Source organism: Olea europaea, unplaced genomic scaffold, assembly GCF_002742605.1.
Source record: "Olea europaea var. sylvestris unplaced genomic scaffold, O_europaea_v1 scaffold2629, whole genome shotgun sequence".
Lineage (NCBI taxonomy): Eukaryota > Viridiplantae > Streptophyta > Magnoliopsida > Lamiales > Oleaceae > Olea > Olea europaea.
The window spans coordinates 21,020-40,995 of NW_019244631.1; the positions used below are offsets into that span (position 1 = coordinate 21,020).

The following is a 19,976-nucleotide window of genomic DNA, read 5'->3' on the forward strand; positions in this document are numbered from 1 at the left end:
TGTTTTTGTTTTCATTGACTTTTCTTTTCCATAATTTTTTTTTTTTCAGCTTGACGACTAGACTTATAAAAAATAATTTATTTTTGTGGTTATTAACCGTCCAAACCAAGATACGAACTGCGACGAACCGAACCAACTTAACTTACGTGGTTATGGTATGACAAAAATATTTAGTGGTTTGGTGATGGTTTTGGTCGAACCAAATCAAACCGTTGTCAACCCTAATAGTTGAAAGGGTAATTGGCGCAAAACGTCCCTACTTTTCAAGGTTATTGTGCAAAACGTCCCCACCTTTTATTTTTTGACATTTTTGCCCCTATTTTCACATTTCTTTGCGCTGAACGTCCTTTTCAGTGTTTTTTGACAATTTTGCCTTTCATTCAAATCAAACAAAAAGAAAAGAAAGAAAAAATAAATACGAATTGCAACCACAATCCCAAAATTTTAAAAAACTACAAGTCATTCACAAATATAGGAGGCCAAATATGAAGCCCCATTCCGACACCTTCCGGCCACCAAAATCACCGGACCAATACACCACCTTGAATCCCCCGTTGCCCTCTATACAGCCCATCCTAGAATCGTCCCTACATCTATCGGATTTGACCGAAATTTCGTTCCAAAACCAGCCATTCGCGTCACGCAAAACTGCCGGCAACTCCATCTTCGGCGACTCCCAGCCCAATCCCATCATACTAGTAGACTCCCCTCATCATGGCGCACCTAGCCATGGTCACCAAACACCTATTGAACTACCCAATCAATAATTGCAGCCACTATTTTTTGCGCGCAGTCGACATGCAGACTTCAGAAGCTATTTCCGACGACGGTGGTCGATATCTTGATACCGGACCACCCCATCCTGATGGCGAAGCTATTCCACCTATGGGTCTTTCACAATTTGATACAAATCTTGCGATCCACTCTGGTATAGTTCATACGCAAGCGAGTTTAGATTTCCCTTCAATTGAGGCTTTGAAACTGCTTCAACCTTCGAATCAACTTGGGGAAATGATTACTCAGTGCTAAACGTCGATGGTTATACCGTCAATTCATCCAATTCATCATCCAAGCTCGAAGGCCTGTTTCAATCGTATACAAAAACACGGCTCAATCAATTGACGGGGGTGCAATGCCTAACTCCATCAATTCGTCCAGGGATATTGCAATTCAAGCATAAAAAACAGTGGATGCACAATCAATTCTGGAAATTATAGCACCAATTGATCCAATTTTCCAAACATCACCTTTGATTGACGAAAAACTGGATGGGGCTTCCCTCCTATATTTGTAACCGATTTGTAGTTTTTTGAAAATTTGGGACTGTGATTGTAATTAGTTATTTGTTTTTTTTTCTTTCTTTTCTTTTTGTTTGATTTGAATGGAGGGTAAAATCGTCAAAAAACAGTGAAAAGGACGTCCAGCGCAAAGAAATGTGAAAATAGAGGCAAAAATGCCAAAAAATGAAAGGTAGGAACGTTTTGCACACGTTGAAAGATAGAGACGTTTTGCGCCAATTACCTGTAGTTGAAACTAGAAGAATTAATGCAAAAGTCACAGGCTTGCAACATAATGGGCACGTTTATGCTTTTTCATTACAACCAATTTGTGGTAAAGCATTAAGACCCTGCAGTTCTCCTAATGCTTTCCTAGAGCGCATATCAATATTATAAGTTTTTAGTTCATCACTAAGTGCCATTAGCACTATTGCTTAAAACTTATCTAGATAATACTTAGCTAGGTGAATTAATTTAGGCTGTTAAGCAATAATTGATAATGGTTGATATAAAATTTGACATAATATCACGTGATAATCTATAATTAAACAGTTTAAAACATAGTCAACTTTTTAATTCAATCATCTACCGTTACATGCATATATGTCAAATTTTCTATCAAATCTTCCTAGCAAAGTAGCTTTATCCTTGTTTAAAATGTAATTTATGAAACAATGATTTTATTAATTAAAAGAATTGCCCAAAGTCTAGTGGGGTCCACTACCCCATTCCAATCGAGTAATGATATTTGCAGTTGCTCACTGCGGTAGTCGTCCTACGTGGCATACACATGGCAGGTGATTATTTGATGTATTAATGTGATAGTTTTATTTATTTATTAATGCATCAAATAACCACCTGACATGTATATATCGTGTAGGGCGACTGTCACAGTGAGCGACTGCAAATAACATTATTCATTCCAATCGGCCACTAGGAGAAGAAACATGCAACGAAAAAATTTAAAGACATAAACGAGCAAATATTGAAAATATTAATTATAATTAAAATGTGAGGCAATTAACAAAATTGTAGTATAAATATAATTACCTTACTTGAAAATGGGTTCGAGTTCAATCGACACCCAATTTTTTTGAAAAAGAATTTTTCTGGATTTTTAGTCCGGATCTTAATATCCACATTTACTTTTTATCTTCACATTTCAATAATCAGGAACATAGATTTTCCTTTAAAAACTTACGTGTACCCCACACACGAAACATAATCTATGACTCTCACAACAAGGCCTCATCTCTCCCACTGGACCACACGAATCCCAAACCTAAATCCTACCCTCTCCTTCCTCTCCCTAACCATCTCACCGTTGAGATGAACGATGGTGACCACATAAGCGGAATGGGCGATGAGCGCATGAATGGGATGGATGGCAACATGGGTATGGCGCCACTGTCGGGTGTCTTCTACCATAGCCATGTGATGATGCACATGAATTTCTTTTGGGAAAACATACCTAGATTATGTTCTACGATCGGCCGAGATATAACAAATCTGGCATTTACGCCTCTACCACAATTTCCTATCCCCTCTAATAAAGAAATACTTAAGTAGGACGATTGTACCATCCTACGTGGTGTGACCATCCTAGGAGGAGTTGCCACCTCATCGATGGTCTAGTCTTACTTTCGAGGAGACCTCATTTGATTGGATGAAACAGGGCCATCAATGAGGTGAGAGCTCCTCATAGGACAATTGCACCATGTAGAATGGCTACAAGTATTCTCCCTTTAATTTGATTGACCTCTAAGGCATGGGTTGGGTTTTCTCACAAAAATTTAAAATTTTCGCCCCTATTAGATGTTCTCCAAGCTAGGTGCAATTAACAAAATTTCCTTAATCCTCATAAGATATATAAATTTACTTATTAGGTCTAAAAGTTCTTATAAACTCCAAAATATCCCTAGAAAATTTCTTTAAACTTCTGAAGACTGAAAAAAAATTAAAAAAAATCTATGATGTTATCAGCATGATCATGTTCACAATTTCTAAAATTTTACATTTTTAAGACCTCTTTCTCAGTATTTATGCATTTTTAAACATTCTTACATAATTCTCATATCTACATACTATTTATCTTTTATCCGTTGGGCCCAAATGTCACTAAGGTGTATAATATGGGCTCATATATTAACATAGTCAATAACAAGAAGCATTTTTATCCACTGGTATTTATGTGTCCTTCAATCTCAAACACAACTTCAGGGACCACATAATATATGACCTACGTATATGGTGGACCTCGTGCCGAACCATAGTTATAAGGCACCACTAAAGGACCTCTTAGCACCGCTCATATAATGGTGTCGGACCCTCGAACATTCTATCATCGACCACCCTTTATGATCATCAAAAGCCTCAAGCATTTTAATTATTGGACATAAAGACCAGTATAGTACACGAGCAGGGTGATTTCATTATATTTAATATAATCAATATTCAATTCATTTCGATTACCATATTTAATATTATTTTATACATAAACTCAATACTTTTTTTTCTACTTTTTAACTATATATTTTCTTAAAATTACTATTTAAAATAATGTTTCTAAAATTTTAAGAATGTCAAACAGGGGCTTACAAACTGCAAGTAGTCAAGGTCTTGATTTTCAACGGCGCCCAACAATTTGACGTGTCCCATCATAGCTCAACGGTATATAAATGTTTCCCTTTTTCAAATTAAATTTAAAAAATTCAAATACACGCAATCATTACTGCATAATTTTCCGGTAAAGAATACATTCCAGAAAATATACTTGCAGGAAGTAAACGTTAATTACTGTTATTATTATCTTTGCCCACTTTTTGAAGAAAAAAATAGCAGGAAACAGAGCAAGCCACTTTTTATACCCTCTATTGTTTGAACATCATTTTCATTTATTCTGTAAGTTGTTTCTTTGCTTGATTTTGTTAAATTTTTGCTATATTATTGAGAAAAGGTGTTGTCTTTATGCCTTTTGAATTTCCCACTAACATGAATTTTTGTGCTTGACTTGCTTTAATGAAATGTACATATATTCTTCCGCTGCACTGTTTTGAAATTTTTTTGAGGGGTCATGCAGGCTTTTGTTTTTAATTTGAATGAATTCAAGAAAGATTTGATTTCGAATTGCTTGCTTTGTTTGATTCTCTGATTTGCTTTAAATTTCAGGTTCTTGAAGAATTCTGCTGAGTTTTTTGTTAAGAAAAAGGAAAGAGAGAACAAAAAGAGATTTTTTTGAGTTTTTTAGTGGCCATAATTGATGATGGGCAGTTTAGATTGGAAGATTCGTTCGTTTTTTTTTGTGTTTTTGGTGATCTTTGCAGAGTCATATGTTTCTGGTTTCACTGACCCTCGTGATGGTAAAGCATGAAAATCCTTTCTTTATACTCTTTTTTTCAGAAATTCAATGTATGTTGTAAATGGATATTATGTGATAAAAGGTAATATTTATAATATTAATCCTTTTTTGTTTCTGTGGTTTTCTGTTAGTTTTTGCAATAAACAGTTTATATGCTTCTCTGGGCTTCCCTCCCCTTTCTAACTGGATTCCCTTTGGGGGGGACCCTTGCGGACTGAATTGGCAAGGAGTATTGTGTGTCAATTCCAACATAACCTCTATGTACGATACGATTCTTGCTGTTTCATTACAGGAGGTGATGATTTTCTTGCCTTTTGGATTGAATTTATGTGTTTTGTTATTGATAGCATTTTAAATGGTGAAAATTTGGGAGATGCGCTGAATGAAGACTTGGGATCGTTTTCCTCGATTATACAAATGTAAGTTCATCTGTCAATTAGTCTATCATGTTATATTCCTCCCTGAATGATGTTTTGTTCTAATTGGAGCCTTATGAAAACTTTTATCTTCCTAAAAGCAGAGATCTAAGCAACAACCATATAGGAGGCAGTATACCATCCGACTTGCCTATCACTATGAGGAGCTTGTACGTTTTTCCAGCCTTGACTGGCTTCCACAAATTAGTTAGCTGATTTAATAAAACTTTATTGACTGTTTTTAGGAGGTTCAACACCGGATATTTCAATTTTGTAGTGTCTGATAATGCCCCGTCCCTCCCTCAATACCACAAACGCTAGTTTTCTCTCAGGTAATCAGCTCATTGGAAGCATCCCGTATAATCTATCCACCTTAGACCAACTGACTGATTTGTAAGTTCTGTTTAGTATCATTATCCTTTGCCTGCACGGTTTTGCTGTCATTGCATAGTCCTATGAGACCATCTGTGCATGTTTGGTACAAAGTATCTTATAACTGGAAATTATAATAAATCAAATTTTAGCTTCTTTTTCAAATTTAGTAATGTCTAGTACTATCTAATTCTCCTTACCAAACAATGCCATGATTGTCTACAGTCTACTGATTTTCAAAACCCTTATGCTTCTCAGGTCTCTGAACAACAATAATTTAACTGGAGCAATTCCTGATGCCTTTAAACAGCTTAAGGGTTTGATCAACGTGTAAGCATTCTATTAAGATTCCATGATATCTCCCATAAATTTGATTGAGCTATATTTTTTTACTTAAATGAAAATGAGAATGCAGGGATTTGTCAGGAAACAGTTTGTCTGGTCAGCTGCCTCCTTCAATGGGGATCTTGTCCTCTCTTACCACACTGTAAGAAATTGCCTATGTTGGATAGATAATATGGGAGACAAATCACTATATGTTACAATGATGAACCTTATCTACTAATGAACCATTGAGTTAGATTGGGTTTTCAGTAGGAAAAAAACTCTTTTTGCACAAGCTTATTTTCTCGCTATTTATGTAGATTATTTAGCTCGGGAAAGTTTTATGGCAATTAATTGGTTTACATTGTTGTTTACTAAGAAAGAATGGTACTTGAAATTGAATGCATATGGCAAAACAGGACCATAAACTGATAAACTCATGATATTTTGCTGGCAAAGTCTTGTATTAATTTGGAATGAATTGATGATACTTGTTCGATCTGTTGTCCTGTGGAAAAGCTCCGCATAACTTGCAAATTTACTTCACAATCTGAGGATGAATTTGTCATGTCTTCACATCTCATCTAATATACGGTAGTTTTTCTTTTTAACGTAATAATGTCTCTTTGTTGCAGGCATTTGCAGAACAATCGGCTTACTGGAACCCTGGATGTTCTTCAAGATCTTCCCCTCAGAGCTTTGTACTTATATTTATAAGTGAAATTAGATAGTTTGAAAATTTCCCTTTGCCTCAATTTATTGTTAGATAATCTGATTGGCTTTTCTTTGCTCCATAGGAACATAGAAAATAATCTGTTTTCTGGACCTATACCCGAGAAGTTGCTCAGTATTCCTGATTTCAGGTGAAACATAGAGTTCATTTCTTTTTCATTTAGTTACGCCTTTCCATGTGGAACTTATAACACGTATTCTCTGACTTTTTGAATTATGGTATAGCCTTTGTAAAATTTTCAATTTGTGATGCAGTCGAGGAGGTAACCCCTTTAACACGACGGTAATACCTTCACCAGCATCACCTCCTTCATTTTCCCCTTCCATGGCACCTTCTCCTCATCTGGATCCTACAAAACGAGCAAATGGACCGTCAGCATCTCCATTACCACAATATGGAAGGGAAGGAAAGAGAAGTACAACAAAAATTGTTCCATGGATTTCTATTGCTGCTGGATTGTTTGCAGTTGTATTACTAGCTCTGGGGCTAGGTGTTCTCATGTTCAAATGTTGTAAAAGGAGGAAATTGAAAGAGAAAACCTCAAAAAGGTATGCAATGGGAGCACTTGGCATCCATCAGACTCGCAGACGAGACCGGAATCTGCCAAAGCCTCATTACCATGTAGAGAGAGGTGAATTCTTGCTTTCTATACACTTATTGCTTTTTCTTGTTGCCATTATATGATTTTTTTTGAGTTATTATTTCCTTTTACTTCGATGAATGATCTTTTTGAGGCCTGTGTGCAGAACCGAAAGAAGGCGATTTACAGCAATCTGTTGGAGGTAGTAAGAGAAAAACTGCAGTGCTAAATCAGAAAAAAGATCATAGTCTAGATATAACAAGTTTGGATTATGCACAGCTACCCCAACCAGCACATCCTCTTCCACTTCTCCCTGCTGAAAGGATTGCTGCAAATCCAATTTTTTCTCCATTAACCTCAAGGGAGCATGCTTCTAATCGTGTTGACTCTGTTAAGTTCTTTAGCATTGCATCTCTTCAACAGTATACAAAGAGCTTTTCTCCAGAAAATTTAATTGGGGAAGGCACGCTTGGAACAGTTTACAAAGCTGAGCTTCCTGGAGGAAAGGTAATCATCTTCTGATTTATCTGGCTTCCTGCAATGAGAGTGGAATTTATTTCTTTTTACTGCAGTTGTTCTTGTTTTCTAATTTTAATCAATTTGCATAAGGTGATTATTTTCTTTGACAAGATAATACAATAGCTTGATTGATTAGCACTCTTTTACAATCTTGGGCTCATGTCGTGTGATTTAGATTTTACTTTGTACTTCAATATTTTAGTTGGCAAATTGAAATTTGGATATAACTACAGATATTGCTATTGACAGTTGGATGAGATAAAGTATATATATCATCGTCATGGCCCGGCTTATCAAATTTTTTATATCATGACTTGTGTGAAAATATCTTTGTACTACATTGTCATGGTATATTGCAAATGTTGTCTCAACTCCCTGATATTTTTGCTTTACTTGTCTCCAGGTCCTGGCAGTCAAAAAATTGAACACAATAGCTTCAAGGCAATTGAGCGATCGAAAATTCCTCGAGCTAGTGTCAAATATCTCTAAACTTCAACATGCAAATATAGTGGAACTTGTAGGTTACTGCCTGGAGCATGGACAACTTCTGCTTGTATATGATTATTGCAGAAATGGGACGCTCTATGAAGCACTACACTTGGACGTTGAGATCATAAAAAAGCTTACATGGAATGCTCGGATGCATTTGGCACTTCAAGCTGCGAGAGCCCTGGAGTATGTTGATTGATGAACTCAGCATATTGACCAGAATGAACATAGTTTGTGTGATAAGTAAGAGCATGTATGGATAAGCTTAAAAAGTGTCCTCATAATTAATAAATAAAAAAACTGTATATTAGTCAGAGCTGGTAATAAGTTTTTTTTTTTTTTTTTAAATAGAAATATAAGAGTGATGCTTAAAAAAAAATTAGCTTTTTTTGAAAGGAGACAATAAGTTACACAAGTAACTTCATTTTTTAAGCTTAGCTGAACATTTTTTTTTTTTAAATAGAAATATAAGAGTTATGCTTAAAAAAAAAATTAGCTTTTTTTGAAAGGAGACAATTAGTTACACAAGTAACTTCATTTTTTAAGCTTAGCTGAACATGCTCTTGGTTTTGAAGTATTTCTTGAACATTTTTGTGCTGTTCCACAAAACAAATGTTTCATTGTCATTTCTTGAACTTCAAAGTTTTTGGAGACCGAGTCTTACTGTTTTCTGAAAGGTATTTGCACGAGACATGTCAGCCACCTATTGTGCACCAGAACTTCAAATCTGCTAATATTCTCCTAGATGATGGGCTTGCGGTGCGAGTTTCTGATAGTGGATTGGCTCCACTGCTGCCATCTGACTCGATGACTCAGGCAAAGTCTAGACTTAATATCTCTGAATTAGATTTGTTAATTCATTGATATCTATTTTTGGTTGCTCTAGTCTTCACCTTCATCTCAGAGTGTGTTACTCATCGTTGTCCATGATAAAGGGAATAACGTAAAACTCCCTACTAAGCACGTTCCACATGGAGAGCTGTCAGAATAATTTTGGCTGGAAAGGGGATATCAGATATTTGGTGCTGAATTTTTGTTTAGAATTTAAATATATTAAATGCTACTAATGTTAATAGAAGCAAAAAAGTTTTTAGTATCATGGTATCCGGAGCTTCTTGGATTATGCACCTGCTATAAAATCATCTAAACATCTGTTCAATCTGCTTGAATATTTGTTGACATCAATGTATATATTAGTTGCAAGGTCGTGGTTATGGTGCTCCAGAACTTGAATTAGGAAGCTATACCTACCAGAGTGAAGTCTACAGCTTTGGAATTGTGATGTTAGAACTTTTAACTGGGCGAAAATCATATGACAGGTTAGCATATTTGAGAAAATATGATGTCTGATGAGTCGAAACTGCTTATTCTCAGCTAAATTTTTGAAAAAAATAAAATTATTTTTGGAAACTAACATGTATGCACGAACACAGGTTGCGCCCCCGTGGAGAGCAATATCTCGTTAGATGGGCAATTCCACAGCTTCATGATATAGATGCATTATCGAGAATGGTTGATCGTTCTCTAAATGGTGCTTATCCGTCAAAGTCTTTATCTCGGCTTGCTGATATAATTTCTTTGTGCGTTCAGGTAAGTTTTTCATTCTCAGTTCTTATTTTCAACTGCTTTTGACAATGATCAATTGATATGATTTGAGAAAGGAAACTGACAGTCTGAGAGGGCCTTCTTTTCTTTGCAAGAGGAAGCACGATTTTTTGGCTTTGTGCAATATTTTGATAGGGAAAACTACAGTCACTGTCCTTCTGGTGATTAGTGTCCTATTCATTATTTCTTGGCAACACCGGAAATTTATGTAGCAAGTCCCAAAATACAGATACAGTCCAATTTGACTGATAAAAACTCACGTGTGAACCACGTAATCCAAGAATTTTGGCTGAGAAAATAATTTTCCCTCGTTTTGAAGTAAAGAAAAACTATCTTTTTCCCACGGTCCGCTGCTCGCATCAACCCCTCTGCCCATATCTCCCACCTCCATCACCCTCACACCTGTGGAAAGCCCCTCCCCCTCCTCTTCCTTCTGCATTATAGTAAGCACAATTGTTATAAAAAATGCAGGATTCATGACCCACAGAAGTTGTGGATTCCACATAAAACTAAGGAACTTAATGGAGGCACAACCGTGTTTATAGCTACCACAAATCCATTATTTTGCTCAACAATGCAGAACCTCTGAAATGTCTATATGAATTAAACCAATCGTGTGTAACAGAAAAAAAAAAAAAAAAAAACTCAGTAATAGAGAAGAGAAGAGAAGAAATAATTAAACTGGCCTAACTGAAAATAACTCATCAATGTAAAAGTTCAGAAAGATACCTAAACTTTTGGTTTGCGGCTGTGGGGGAAGAAGAAGATTGATTCACCTTTGTCTTTTTTTTTCTTTTCTTTTTTTTTTTCTTTTCTTTCCTAATGAATGGCAATTCATACTGAAGCAGGACTTGCATTGAAATCATTATAATGGATTAAACTTTTTAGCGGCTTGAGAAATTTTTGTATAAAATATCCAAGATTCATTTAGCATGTTAATTGTGTTTAGCTGTAAAGTTGATGCATAATGAGTTGCAGTATTGTTCAAAAGAAAAGAAGAGCTTGTTCATTTACATGTCTTCCTTTTGCTCAACAGCACGAGCCAGAATTCAGGCCACCAATGTCTGAGATTGTCCAAAACCTCCTACACATGATACAGAGAGATTCCAGAGCACGACTCGAGAGGGCATGAGCTGGAGTTGGAAAGGAGTTGCGCTCCTTAAACTCATTGCCGTGCTGATATGCATATTTTCCTTATTTTTCGTGAGAACTACATAGTATATGCTGAATGTCTAGGGAAAATGCATTTGTTTTCTTTAGTGTGCTAGTCAAATTATCGATTTTTTTTATTCTTTTATGTTGTTGGTGAGTAAAAATGTTAATGTTGTATGTGGAACGATCTGGCTTTTTAAATTAACAAATTAACTTCATCATCAAAACCATCACCCTCCACCACCAATCTCAAGAGCACTGGTCACCACCACCATTTTTCAAATATTTGTCAGATTGGAACGATTGAATTTTTAAAGCTTTTGGCCTTAATGGTTGTGGAGCATGTGGTGGCAAAGAAAGTGGCATTTGTCGAAAACCTTTTTGGTGGTGACTGTGATGATGGATTCTCCGCGTGGTGGAGACAATGGTATTTCACTTGCGATGCAGCAACAGATTGAATCAAAATATGCTGCTGCTGGTGGTGTAGTGTTGCTAAGTTGAGGTGGGAATTCGATTTGGGTGGTGTTTAGGAAACAATACTAGACGAGATGGTGTTAGCATTTGGAATCGTAGTAAAACACGTCACATTATATTACCCTAAAAGTAACATCAGTTCACATTATGTTACCATACAAGTAATACAGTAACATAATATGTTATCCATAGAAATCAATTAGCGGAAAATAGTGCTGGATGGTATGTTGTCACTTGTTATTGTTTAGAATCCATGTAACATGCACTTTGGCAGTCCAGTTGGAGAGGCGCTTGGACTCTGATCAGTTGGAGGTACATCCCGCGGTTTAACTGGTCTATGTGAAGAGGGGTCGGATCACAGACCCAACGAATAGTTGCCGAAAGCGAACACCTTGATAAAAAAAAAAAAAAAAAGAATCCGTGTAACACATTATGTGTTAATGACTTACTGTAAAAAATGGTAACACATATGTTACTAACACGTGTAAAAAAAACAAAAAATATTAAAAAAAAATTGGTAAAAGTGAGAACAAAACAACGTTTTCAGTAATATATCAAAAAAATTATATCATAAGGTGTCAAAGTGAAAATCTAAAAATTGAAAAATATAGTATTTTTTAATTTTTCAAAAACAAGTTTGGTAGTTGTGTAATCTTCCCAAAAAGTAAAGAATATGTTATCTATTACTAGAGGTGATTGTTACTAGTTTAGGAGGTAGTTGACCTCCTAATTTATTGTGGATTGAGTTGTATTAGGTAGTAGTGATCTCTTGATTCAATGTCCAACGGAGTTAAGATGCATTTTAATACATTAGACAATGAATCAGTGTCAATGTCATCTAGATGTGTGAGGAATGATGCTACTCAAAAATAAATTTACTTTCATAATGAATAATGCTATCAAGTTTATGCTTAGCATAATTTTATGCAGGAGTGTGGTCCACCTTTAGTTGTCAATGGATCAAAATGCATCTCCACTTTATTTGAACAATTAAATGCACAGAGTTGTGGTCTATTTTAGTACGTAAGACAATGAATCAGGGTCAATTTTATACAGATTGGTGATGAATGGCATTATTCAAAAATAAATACATTTTCTTGATAAAATAATGCTATCTTGGCACTAGTCTTGTTGACGGTGGGTTCCACCATTAATTTTTGTTGAACCCGTGTTTTGTAATGGTTACATGGACAATAAATGTCGGGCTCACTCGTGTCCACACAAGCAAATTCCAACACGTTTTGACTGAAGATTTGGATGGAAAAGGATGGCGTTTATGGACATAGGAAATACTTTACAACGCAAAACAAAAATGTTCAAACACCGACAATATGATCAAAGATGATTGCATATAAACAATCAATTATAAACAACTCAATCAAAGTAAAAATAAATTAAACTCAAGCAAATGTATATGGAATAAGCAGGAGAGAAAATCAAGTGTGGTTTCAAGTGTAAAGAGTTGCATATTTATGGAGTTGTGGCCGAAGTGGTTGATGGTTGGATAGAAACCAAGTGGCCTCATCTCCTAGGCCAAAATCTCACATCACTCAATCTGTTATGTATTCAATACATTGACAAAAGGTGGCCACCCTATATCCTAGGTTGACAATCCTGACATTCATTATTACAAACATTACATCAATCATTCCTAAAAATTGTTGGCAGTTCCTCTCAAAGACAGCAAGGGCTTCAACCAAAGGGAGCTTCAAAACTAAGAGCATAGGCCAAAGTGAGGTTATTCCAAAGGTGTGAAGAACTTTGGGACAGATAGCATTAGCTTCTTCTTTGACTTCTATTCTAACCAATTCGGTTTTTGTTTATTTAGTCAAATTTGACTCACAGCTTCGCGTGGACTACGACGTGGGCTTCAATTAGAGCCTCAGTGGCGAGGTGTAACAATAGTCTCCCAAGTAGATGCATGATTATTCATATAACGCATGCAGTCTTATAAAAAAAAAGGATAAAATTTTTGTTAGGGTAGTTATTTATACAACACCACAATTGTCAATGAATCAAAATGCATTCCAACTTCATTTGGGCAATATCTAGATAGGCAATGAATGGAATTATTCAAAAGGAAATACACTTAACGATGAATATTGTTATCAAACCCATGCTTAACACTAGTCAAGATAACAATGTGGTCTACCTTTCATTGTTAATGAATCAAAATGTGTCCTACTGTTTTCAAATTGTAAAGGAACTCGTGTAAGTCTGTCAAAAATTTTAATTGATCATAAATAGTATGCCCTAAGTAATGTGTAGTTAAAAATGTTCATAGAAATATTTCTATGAATTCTACAAAATATGTGAATAAGAATAAAATTTGATCAAATTATAAGCAATTATAATTTTGACAAACTTGATCTCAGTGAATAGATTTCATAGTTGAGATGAATCGTACAATATTAAAACAATAAGTTAAAATTTTGTCCATTATATTGATTATTTAGTAGTGCACATTAAACAAGTACTTAGTTCATTAATTCATGCTTGACAAGCAATAATTTGTATAGGATGCATCACTTCTTTAATTCCATTTGGTACAATTATTACTATTACTAAATATGACCATTACGTGTGCAATTTATATACTTTACCCCATTTATATATATCCCACAATATATAGATGTCAAAAATCAATCGATGAAGACGTAAATATCAAATATTGGTTGTTTAGAATTATAATGACAATTTAAATTATAAGACCAAATTATTTAAATCCTTTGCAATCATGTTCGATTACATACATATGATGTGGTGAGATATGATTATATCGAAACTTCTTCAACCAACTAAAAAAAATCCCTCACTTTCTTTTTGGCACCCCGTCTATATGTAAACTATTATGTAATTGTTATGTACAAGTAGCATTATTTTTTTTTTTAAATTTTGAATACAGTTAAAATCCTTGCCAGCTTTACATTTATGCTCTAGAAGAGTAAGCTACCTACAAGAATATGATGTCTTTATCGAAAACCTTATCATGCAAGTATATCAAATGGAAATTAAATTCCAGCAGAATAGGTTTGATATCACGATGGTGAAATCATATTATCAAAATAATGTGTATGCCATATAAAGGTCTTGGCAGCCTTTGTATTCATACTCCAAAGGGAAAAATAACGAGGTATGTATGGGATATGATATCTTTGTTCTAAACTTTATCATGTATATATATCAAAATGCAAGCAAAGAATTTAACACACGCCTTCACCGATTTAGTGTTTCTACAAATTCACGAGTTTGTTTTATATCGGATAAATCATCTGCATACATAGTAAACTTACTGGAAAAGTGTGTTATCTTCGAATGTCCTTATATGGTTTGAAACAAAGTCCACGTGTATGGTTTGAAAAAATCAGTCAGGTAGTGGAAAAGTTTGGAATACAAAAGAGCAAGTCTGACCACTCAATCTTCTACAAATAGTCTGAATCCGACATTATTCTCCTTGTTGTGTATGTTGATAATATTGTTAGTATTAGCAATGATACTATGAGAATTTCATCTCTAAAGTCATTTCTTTACACCCAATTTCATATGAAAGACTTAGGGGTGTTGAAGTATTTCTTAAAAGTTGAGGTGACAAAAAGTAAGAAAGGCATCTTCTTAACTTAGAGAAAATATGTACTTAACTTATTAATCGAGATACAAAAGTTGGGAGCTAAGCCAAGCATTGCTCCAATGCTTCCTAATTTGCAACTTACCAAAGATTGTGACTTATTTGAAGATTCTGAGAAGTTTAGAAGGCTGGTTGGAAAATTGAACTATCTTATAGTAATTCGTCCCGATACTACGTATCCTGTTAGTATTGTAAGTCAATTCACGTCTTCTCCAACAATTCACCATTGGGCAGCTTTAGAACATATCCTATGTTATCTAAAAGGAGCTCCTAGACGTGGGATATTGTACAAAAATTATGGACATACCCACATCGAATGCTTTTCAAATGCAGATTGGGTAGGATCTAAGATTGACCGAAGATTCACTACTGGTTAATGTGTTTTTGTTGGAGGAAATTTGGTCTCGTGGAAAAGTAAGAAACAAAATGTTGTGTCCCGATCCAGCGTAGAATCAGAATATAGAGCTATGGCACAATTTGTGTGTGAGATAATATGGATATATTAGCTCGTAACTGAAGTTGGTCTTAAGATTTCAATATCGGTGAAGTTGTGCGACAACCAAGTTGCTCTTCATATTGCTTTTAATATTGTATTTTATGAACGAAGTAAGTATATTGAGATTGACTGTCATTTCGTTCGTGAGAAGGTGCAGCAGAATTTGATCTCTACATGATATGTGAAAACTGGAGAACAACTAGGAGATTTTTTCACAAAAGCTCTAAATGAGATTCAAATTGATTATATTTGTAACAAGTTGGGCATGATTAATATCTATGCTTATAGAATGTACAATCTACAGGATTTTATATTTTTTTAATTACAGAGATCCCTAATTAGGATCATTCCTAATATAGAATTCTCAATGTGTGTGTATATATATACCCTTTTTTGTGGACTGGATGATAGTTTAAAGGTTTCTGTCTGGGCATCTGAAATTTTATGGTTGAATATTTTAGAAAAGAATTCTTGATTCATGTGGTTTAAATCCCTTGAACTACAGGTTTACTCATGGGAGCCTGTATTTTGTCATGATTCTATCGATATAGGATGGTCAATCCTTGGTGACCTCTGCATCCACGATGGAAAACTTTTGGGTGGTGCATATTATGAAAACTTAGTTGCTGTTTAGGTATCAAATATTTCAATCATAATTTTTTTGTCTTATACTTCAAATCTTTGACCCTTTCTTTTAATTTATTAACTTATTTTTGGATTTCTTCAATTACCTCTTGGGTTTTCATCAAAATACTAACTACCCTTTAAATGTCAGCTTATACAGCCATATGAAGCAAGAATTTTGGAACAATACAGCCATTTAGAGCAAAAAAGCAACAACTAGGAAAATTTTGTGGAGAAAGAAGAAAGCCACGTGAGATTCAAGTCCAATCTGCGCTCTATGATGCTAGATATTGAATCTAAGGAAATAAAAAATATTTATGTTAACTGTAAGTTCTTATTGCGTAAATTTTAATTTCGAGACTATGCCAAACTTACTGTCATTGGCACTAATTTTTTCCCTGTGAAGCTGTAGGTGTAAATACTGTCTCTTTGAAGACAGTTGGCTCACTTGATTCTTCTAAAGTTGTATTCTCATCAAATTCCATGGAAATCAATACCGTGGGAGCTCAGAAGCAAGGTTCTGCAAGGAGATTGCCTGCAAAAACTAATGTGACAGCTAATAATACCAATTTTGATGTGCCTAGCATTGCACCCCGGGATGGTCTTGATGGAAAAGAATTGGTTAGCTCTATAAGGAAAACTAATGTTTCTGCTAAGGCAAATGATGGCATGTCTGTCAAGCCGCCTCATACGAGGAGGCTATCCAATGCCCGATTTGGTATGAAAAGAATGTCAGTATCCCTTGAATCTACAGTTTTTGTAAGTAGGAGTCCAGTACGAAATCAGAAGGATAAGTGTGTTGCAGATGATAATGCTAAGGAGTCTTCCGAGGAAAAACAATCAAGTATTAAGACATTGGCGGAGAAGTTTGATATAACTACGGTGATGGCAACACCATCAAGTCAAGGAAATTGTTGAGTTCTCTATCTCTAAAAGCTTTTTTGATATTAGATTTCATACTAGCTTTGTTCGGTATGAATTCAACACAGTTACATATGTATCTATAATATGCTTTTATCAGTTTATGCTTATGCATGACTACTTACATCTTTCTCTAGTGATCGTATCCTTTTCTGCTAGCATAATAAAGATTGACTATTTGAGAAACTATTTTTGTTCTGTAAATGCAGAGTACCTTCTTGTGTTTTCTTTTTCCCATCTGCATTGATGTCACCGTTGTTTGTCTAAGTTGGACTTCGCAAAACAATTTAGAACGTGCAATGCAACAAGTCTATGCCAAACAACTACTTTATTTTTATGCAGCATAGCATGATGGTTTCATGATCTTGAGGTTATTAGATTAATAAATTTTATTTCTGTTTTGGAACTCTCAAATATTTAGTGCCTAATTTTTTATGACTTCAAATTAGTTGAGATAAATGAAACTGAATTCTAACTATGCAACTCACTCCCTTCCCCTTGCATACTCCAAAAACTTATTAGATTCTCTAAATTTCATGCTATGTTGTTTCTATATAGTCCCATTAAATATATCTGTGTTCCAACTGTGTTTATATATTGGTACTAGTTTTCATAAATGTATATCTGAAATATTTGTGAAACTCATCTCACAATTCTGTGAATTACCATTTATGAATTGTCCTCTGTATACCGTTTTCTTAATATTGTTTATTTTTCTGTCAATTTAGAGCACTTCTTTAATAAAAGAAGAGCATTTTGTGATAAATAGGAAGGAATTCATATAAATTTTGAATTGTAATTGTACAAGACATTGCCCCTGATTTATACACGGTAGTAAAGCAAAAAAACAAATCTGTACAGCACAAATAAAAATAATAGCCTGCAGCATCCCATGTGTAGTCCTTATCATAGACTTCAAATATGGCAAGCCTGCTTCATTTTCTTTATACATCAGAGTCTTGTTTCCATTCCAAGCAAAGTCAAAACTGTCATATGGGAAGCTACATCTGCACAATCTGATTTCCTTCAGAATTTTTTCAATACTCCCCCTCAAGATGGAGAAGCAACGGAGTGGATTCCCATCTTGTTCAGCAAATAATGAAATTGTCTAGAGCCGACTGCCTTGGTTAAAATATCAGCAACTTGTAAATTTGTAGAAACGTGAAATGGTTTTAATAAACCTTCTTGGATCTTTTCTTCAACAATGTGACAATCAATTTCAATGTGTTTTGTTCTTTCATGATAAACTGGATTGGATGCAATGTAAATGGATGCTTGATTATTACAAAACAATTGAACAGGTTGGTTGAGAGTTTTACCGAAGTCTTGTAAGAGGCTCCGAAACCAAACCAATTCACATGTGGTAGAGGCCATTAAGCGATATTCAGCTTCTGCTGATGATCGAGATACTGTCCTTTGTTTCTTTGATTTCCAAGAGACCAAGGCATCTCTCAAAAAAATGCAGAAGCCAGTGATTGATCTTCTTGTTTCCGAGCATGCTCCCCAATCGGCATCACAAAATGCTGCCAACTTCAGATGCTTGTTTGCTAGATAAAATAAACCCTGTGATGAAGATCCTTTGAGGTATCTCACAACTCTAAGAGCTGCTTTCCAGTGGACCATTTTTGGTTGGCTTAGAAATTGACTCAAGACTTGCACAGAGTAAGAGATATCTGGGCGTGTGATCGTTAAGTATAACAATCGACCAATTAATCTTCTATACTCTTTTGGATTAGTGAGTTCTGGCCCTTCCTCTTCGTTAAGCTTCAAATTTTGTTCCATTGGAAATTGAACGGATTTGGCTCCAATTAACCCACAATCTTGTAAGATTTCTAATGCATATTTTCTTTGGCATATAGAAATCCCTTTTGAACAACGTGCTATCTCTATCCCCAAAAATATTTCAGCCGTCCAAGGTCTTTTAATTTGAAATGTTTTCCTAGATACTCTTTCAAGTTTTGAATTTCGGTATCATTGTCTCCCCCTATCACCATATCATCAACATAAACAAGCATGACAGTGAAATAGGTGTTCGTTCTTTTGAAGAAAAGTGAGTAGTCGGCTTTGGATTGTGTGAACCCAATTTTGGTGATGACAGAAGTTAGCTTATGATTCCATTGCCTTGAAACTTGTTTCAAACCATAGAGGGACTTTTTCAGCTTGCATACACGATTCTCCCCCTCGCTACCATATCCCGGTGGTAGTGACATATAAACTTCCTCTTCCAAATCACCATAAAGAAAGGCATTATTGACATCAAGATGGTAGAGAGACCAACCTTTAGAGGCTGCAATGGCCAATAGACAGCGGATTGTGGGCATTTTGGCAACCGGGGAAAAAGTCTCGAAATAATCCTCTCCCTCCTTCTGTGTATATCCCTTGGCTACAAGGCGTGCTTTGTACCTCTCAATGGTACCATCCGCCCTATACTTTGTTTTAAACACCCATTTACATCCCACGAGCCTTTTGCCTTTTGGTGGTACAGCCAATTCCCAAGTGTTGTTTGCTTCAAGAGCGGTTAGTTCATTTTGCATAGCTGTTCTCCAATGAGGGTACTGGTTGGCAGTGACAAAAGAAGTGGGTTCGGGCTCCATGGTGATGGCTAAGCTGAAACTACGGTGAGCAGGGGACATGTTATCATAATTTAGAACAGAAGAAAGAGAATGAGGTTTACCTTCATCCATTTGCTGTGCAGTAGGAGAATCATGTGGATTTTCTAGAGAAGTTACAAGTCGACAATGGAAATCTTGGAGATAGCCAGGTTGCTGTCGTTGTCTAGTGGATCTTCTCAACTCAGGGACATTGTGTTCTGGTGCTGGAAAACTTATCCCGGGTTGGGGCGTGTCATTTTGGTTGTAGTGCTCTGCGGGTGGGTTGTTTTCAGGGATGGTGTCACTGTTGGTATGAGCAAGTGCTATCGGTATATGATCAGAATAATCTGATATAGGATTAGGGATCACAGGCAGGTCATCTCTCAAGATTTGATGACTCTTTCTTTGCTTATAGAACCA

At 35.5% G+C, this 19,976-nt stretch overlaps 1 protein-coding gene across 4 annotated transcripts; it reads left to right on the forward strand.

Moving 5' to 3' along the window:
- Positions 1-3,983: 3,983 nt before the first annotated feature.
- On the forward strand, positions 3,984-11,009 carry LOC111383215 (protein STRUBBELIG-RECEPTOR FAMILY 3-like). 4 transcript variants are annotated; one of them, XM_023007296.1, is made up of 17 exons: positions 3,984-4,178; positions 4,446-4,636; positions 4,767-4,896; positions 4,983-5,054; positions 5,156-5,221; positions 5,329-5,444; positions 5,682-5,753; positions 5,839-5,910; positions 6,383-6,448; positions 6,545-6,610; positions 6,735-7,111; positions 7,227-7,567; positions 7,983-8,254; positions 8,746-8,884; positions 9,266-9,387; positions 9,502-9,658; positions 10,710-11,009. In XM_023007296.1, the coding sequence occupies exons 6-17, from the start codon at positions 5,338-5,340 to the stop codon at positions 10,803-10,805; spliced, it is 1,887 nt and encodes a 628-aa protein (XP_022863064.1). In that variant the 5' UTR covers positions 3,984-4,178; positions 4,446-4,636; positions 4,767-4,896; positions 4,983-5,054; positions 5,156-5,221; positions 5,329-5,337; the 3' UTR covers positions 10,806-11,009. The 4 variants fall into 4 exon arrangements, with proteins under 4 accessions (XP_022863064.1, XP_022863063.1, XP_022863065.1 ...); XM_023007295.1 differs by having other exon boundaries at positions 5,373-5,444; XM_023007297.1 differs by lacking the exons at positions 4,446-4,636; positions 4,767-4,896.
- Positions 11,010-19,976: the final 8,967 nt, after the last annotated feature.

What these genes read in the sequence shown, in the direction of transcription:
- LOC111383215 (XM_023007295.1), top strand. Translation starts at nt 4,537, where the DNA reads ATGATGGGCAGTTTAGATTGGAAGATTCGTTCGTTTTTTTTTGTGTTT. An exon ending in TTAGACCAACTGACTGATTT is followed by an intron (nt 5,445 to 5,681) that starts GTAAGTTCTGTT and finishes TATGCTTCTCAG; the next exon opens with GTCTCTGAACAACAATAATT. An exon ending in TCATTACCATGTAGAGAGAG is followed by an intron (nt 7,112 to 7,226) that starts GTGAATTCTTGC and finishes GCCTGTGTGCAG; the next exon opens with AACCGAAAGAAGGCGATTTA.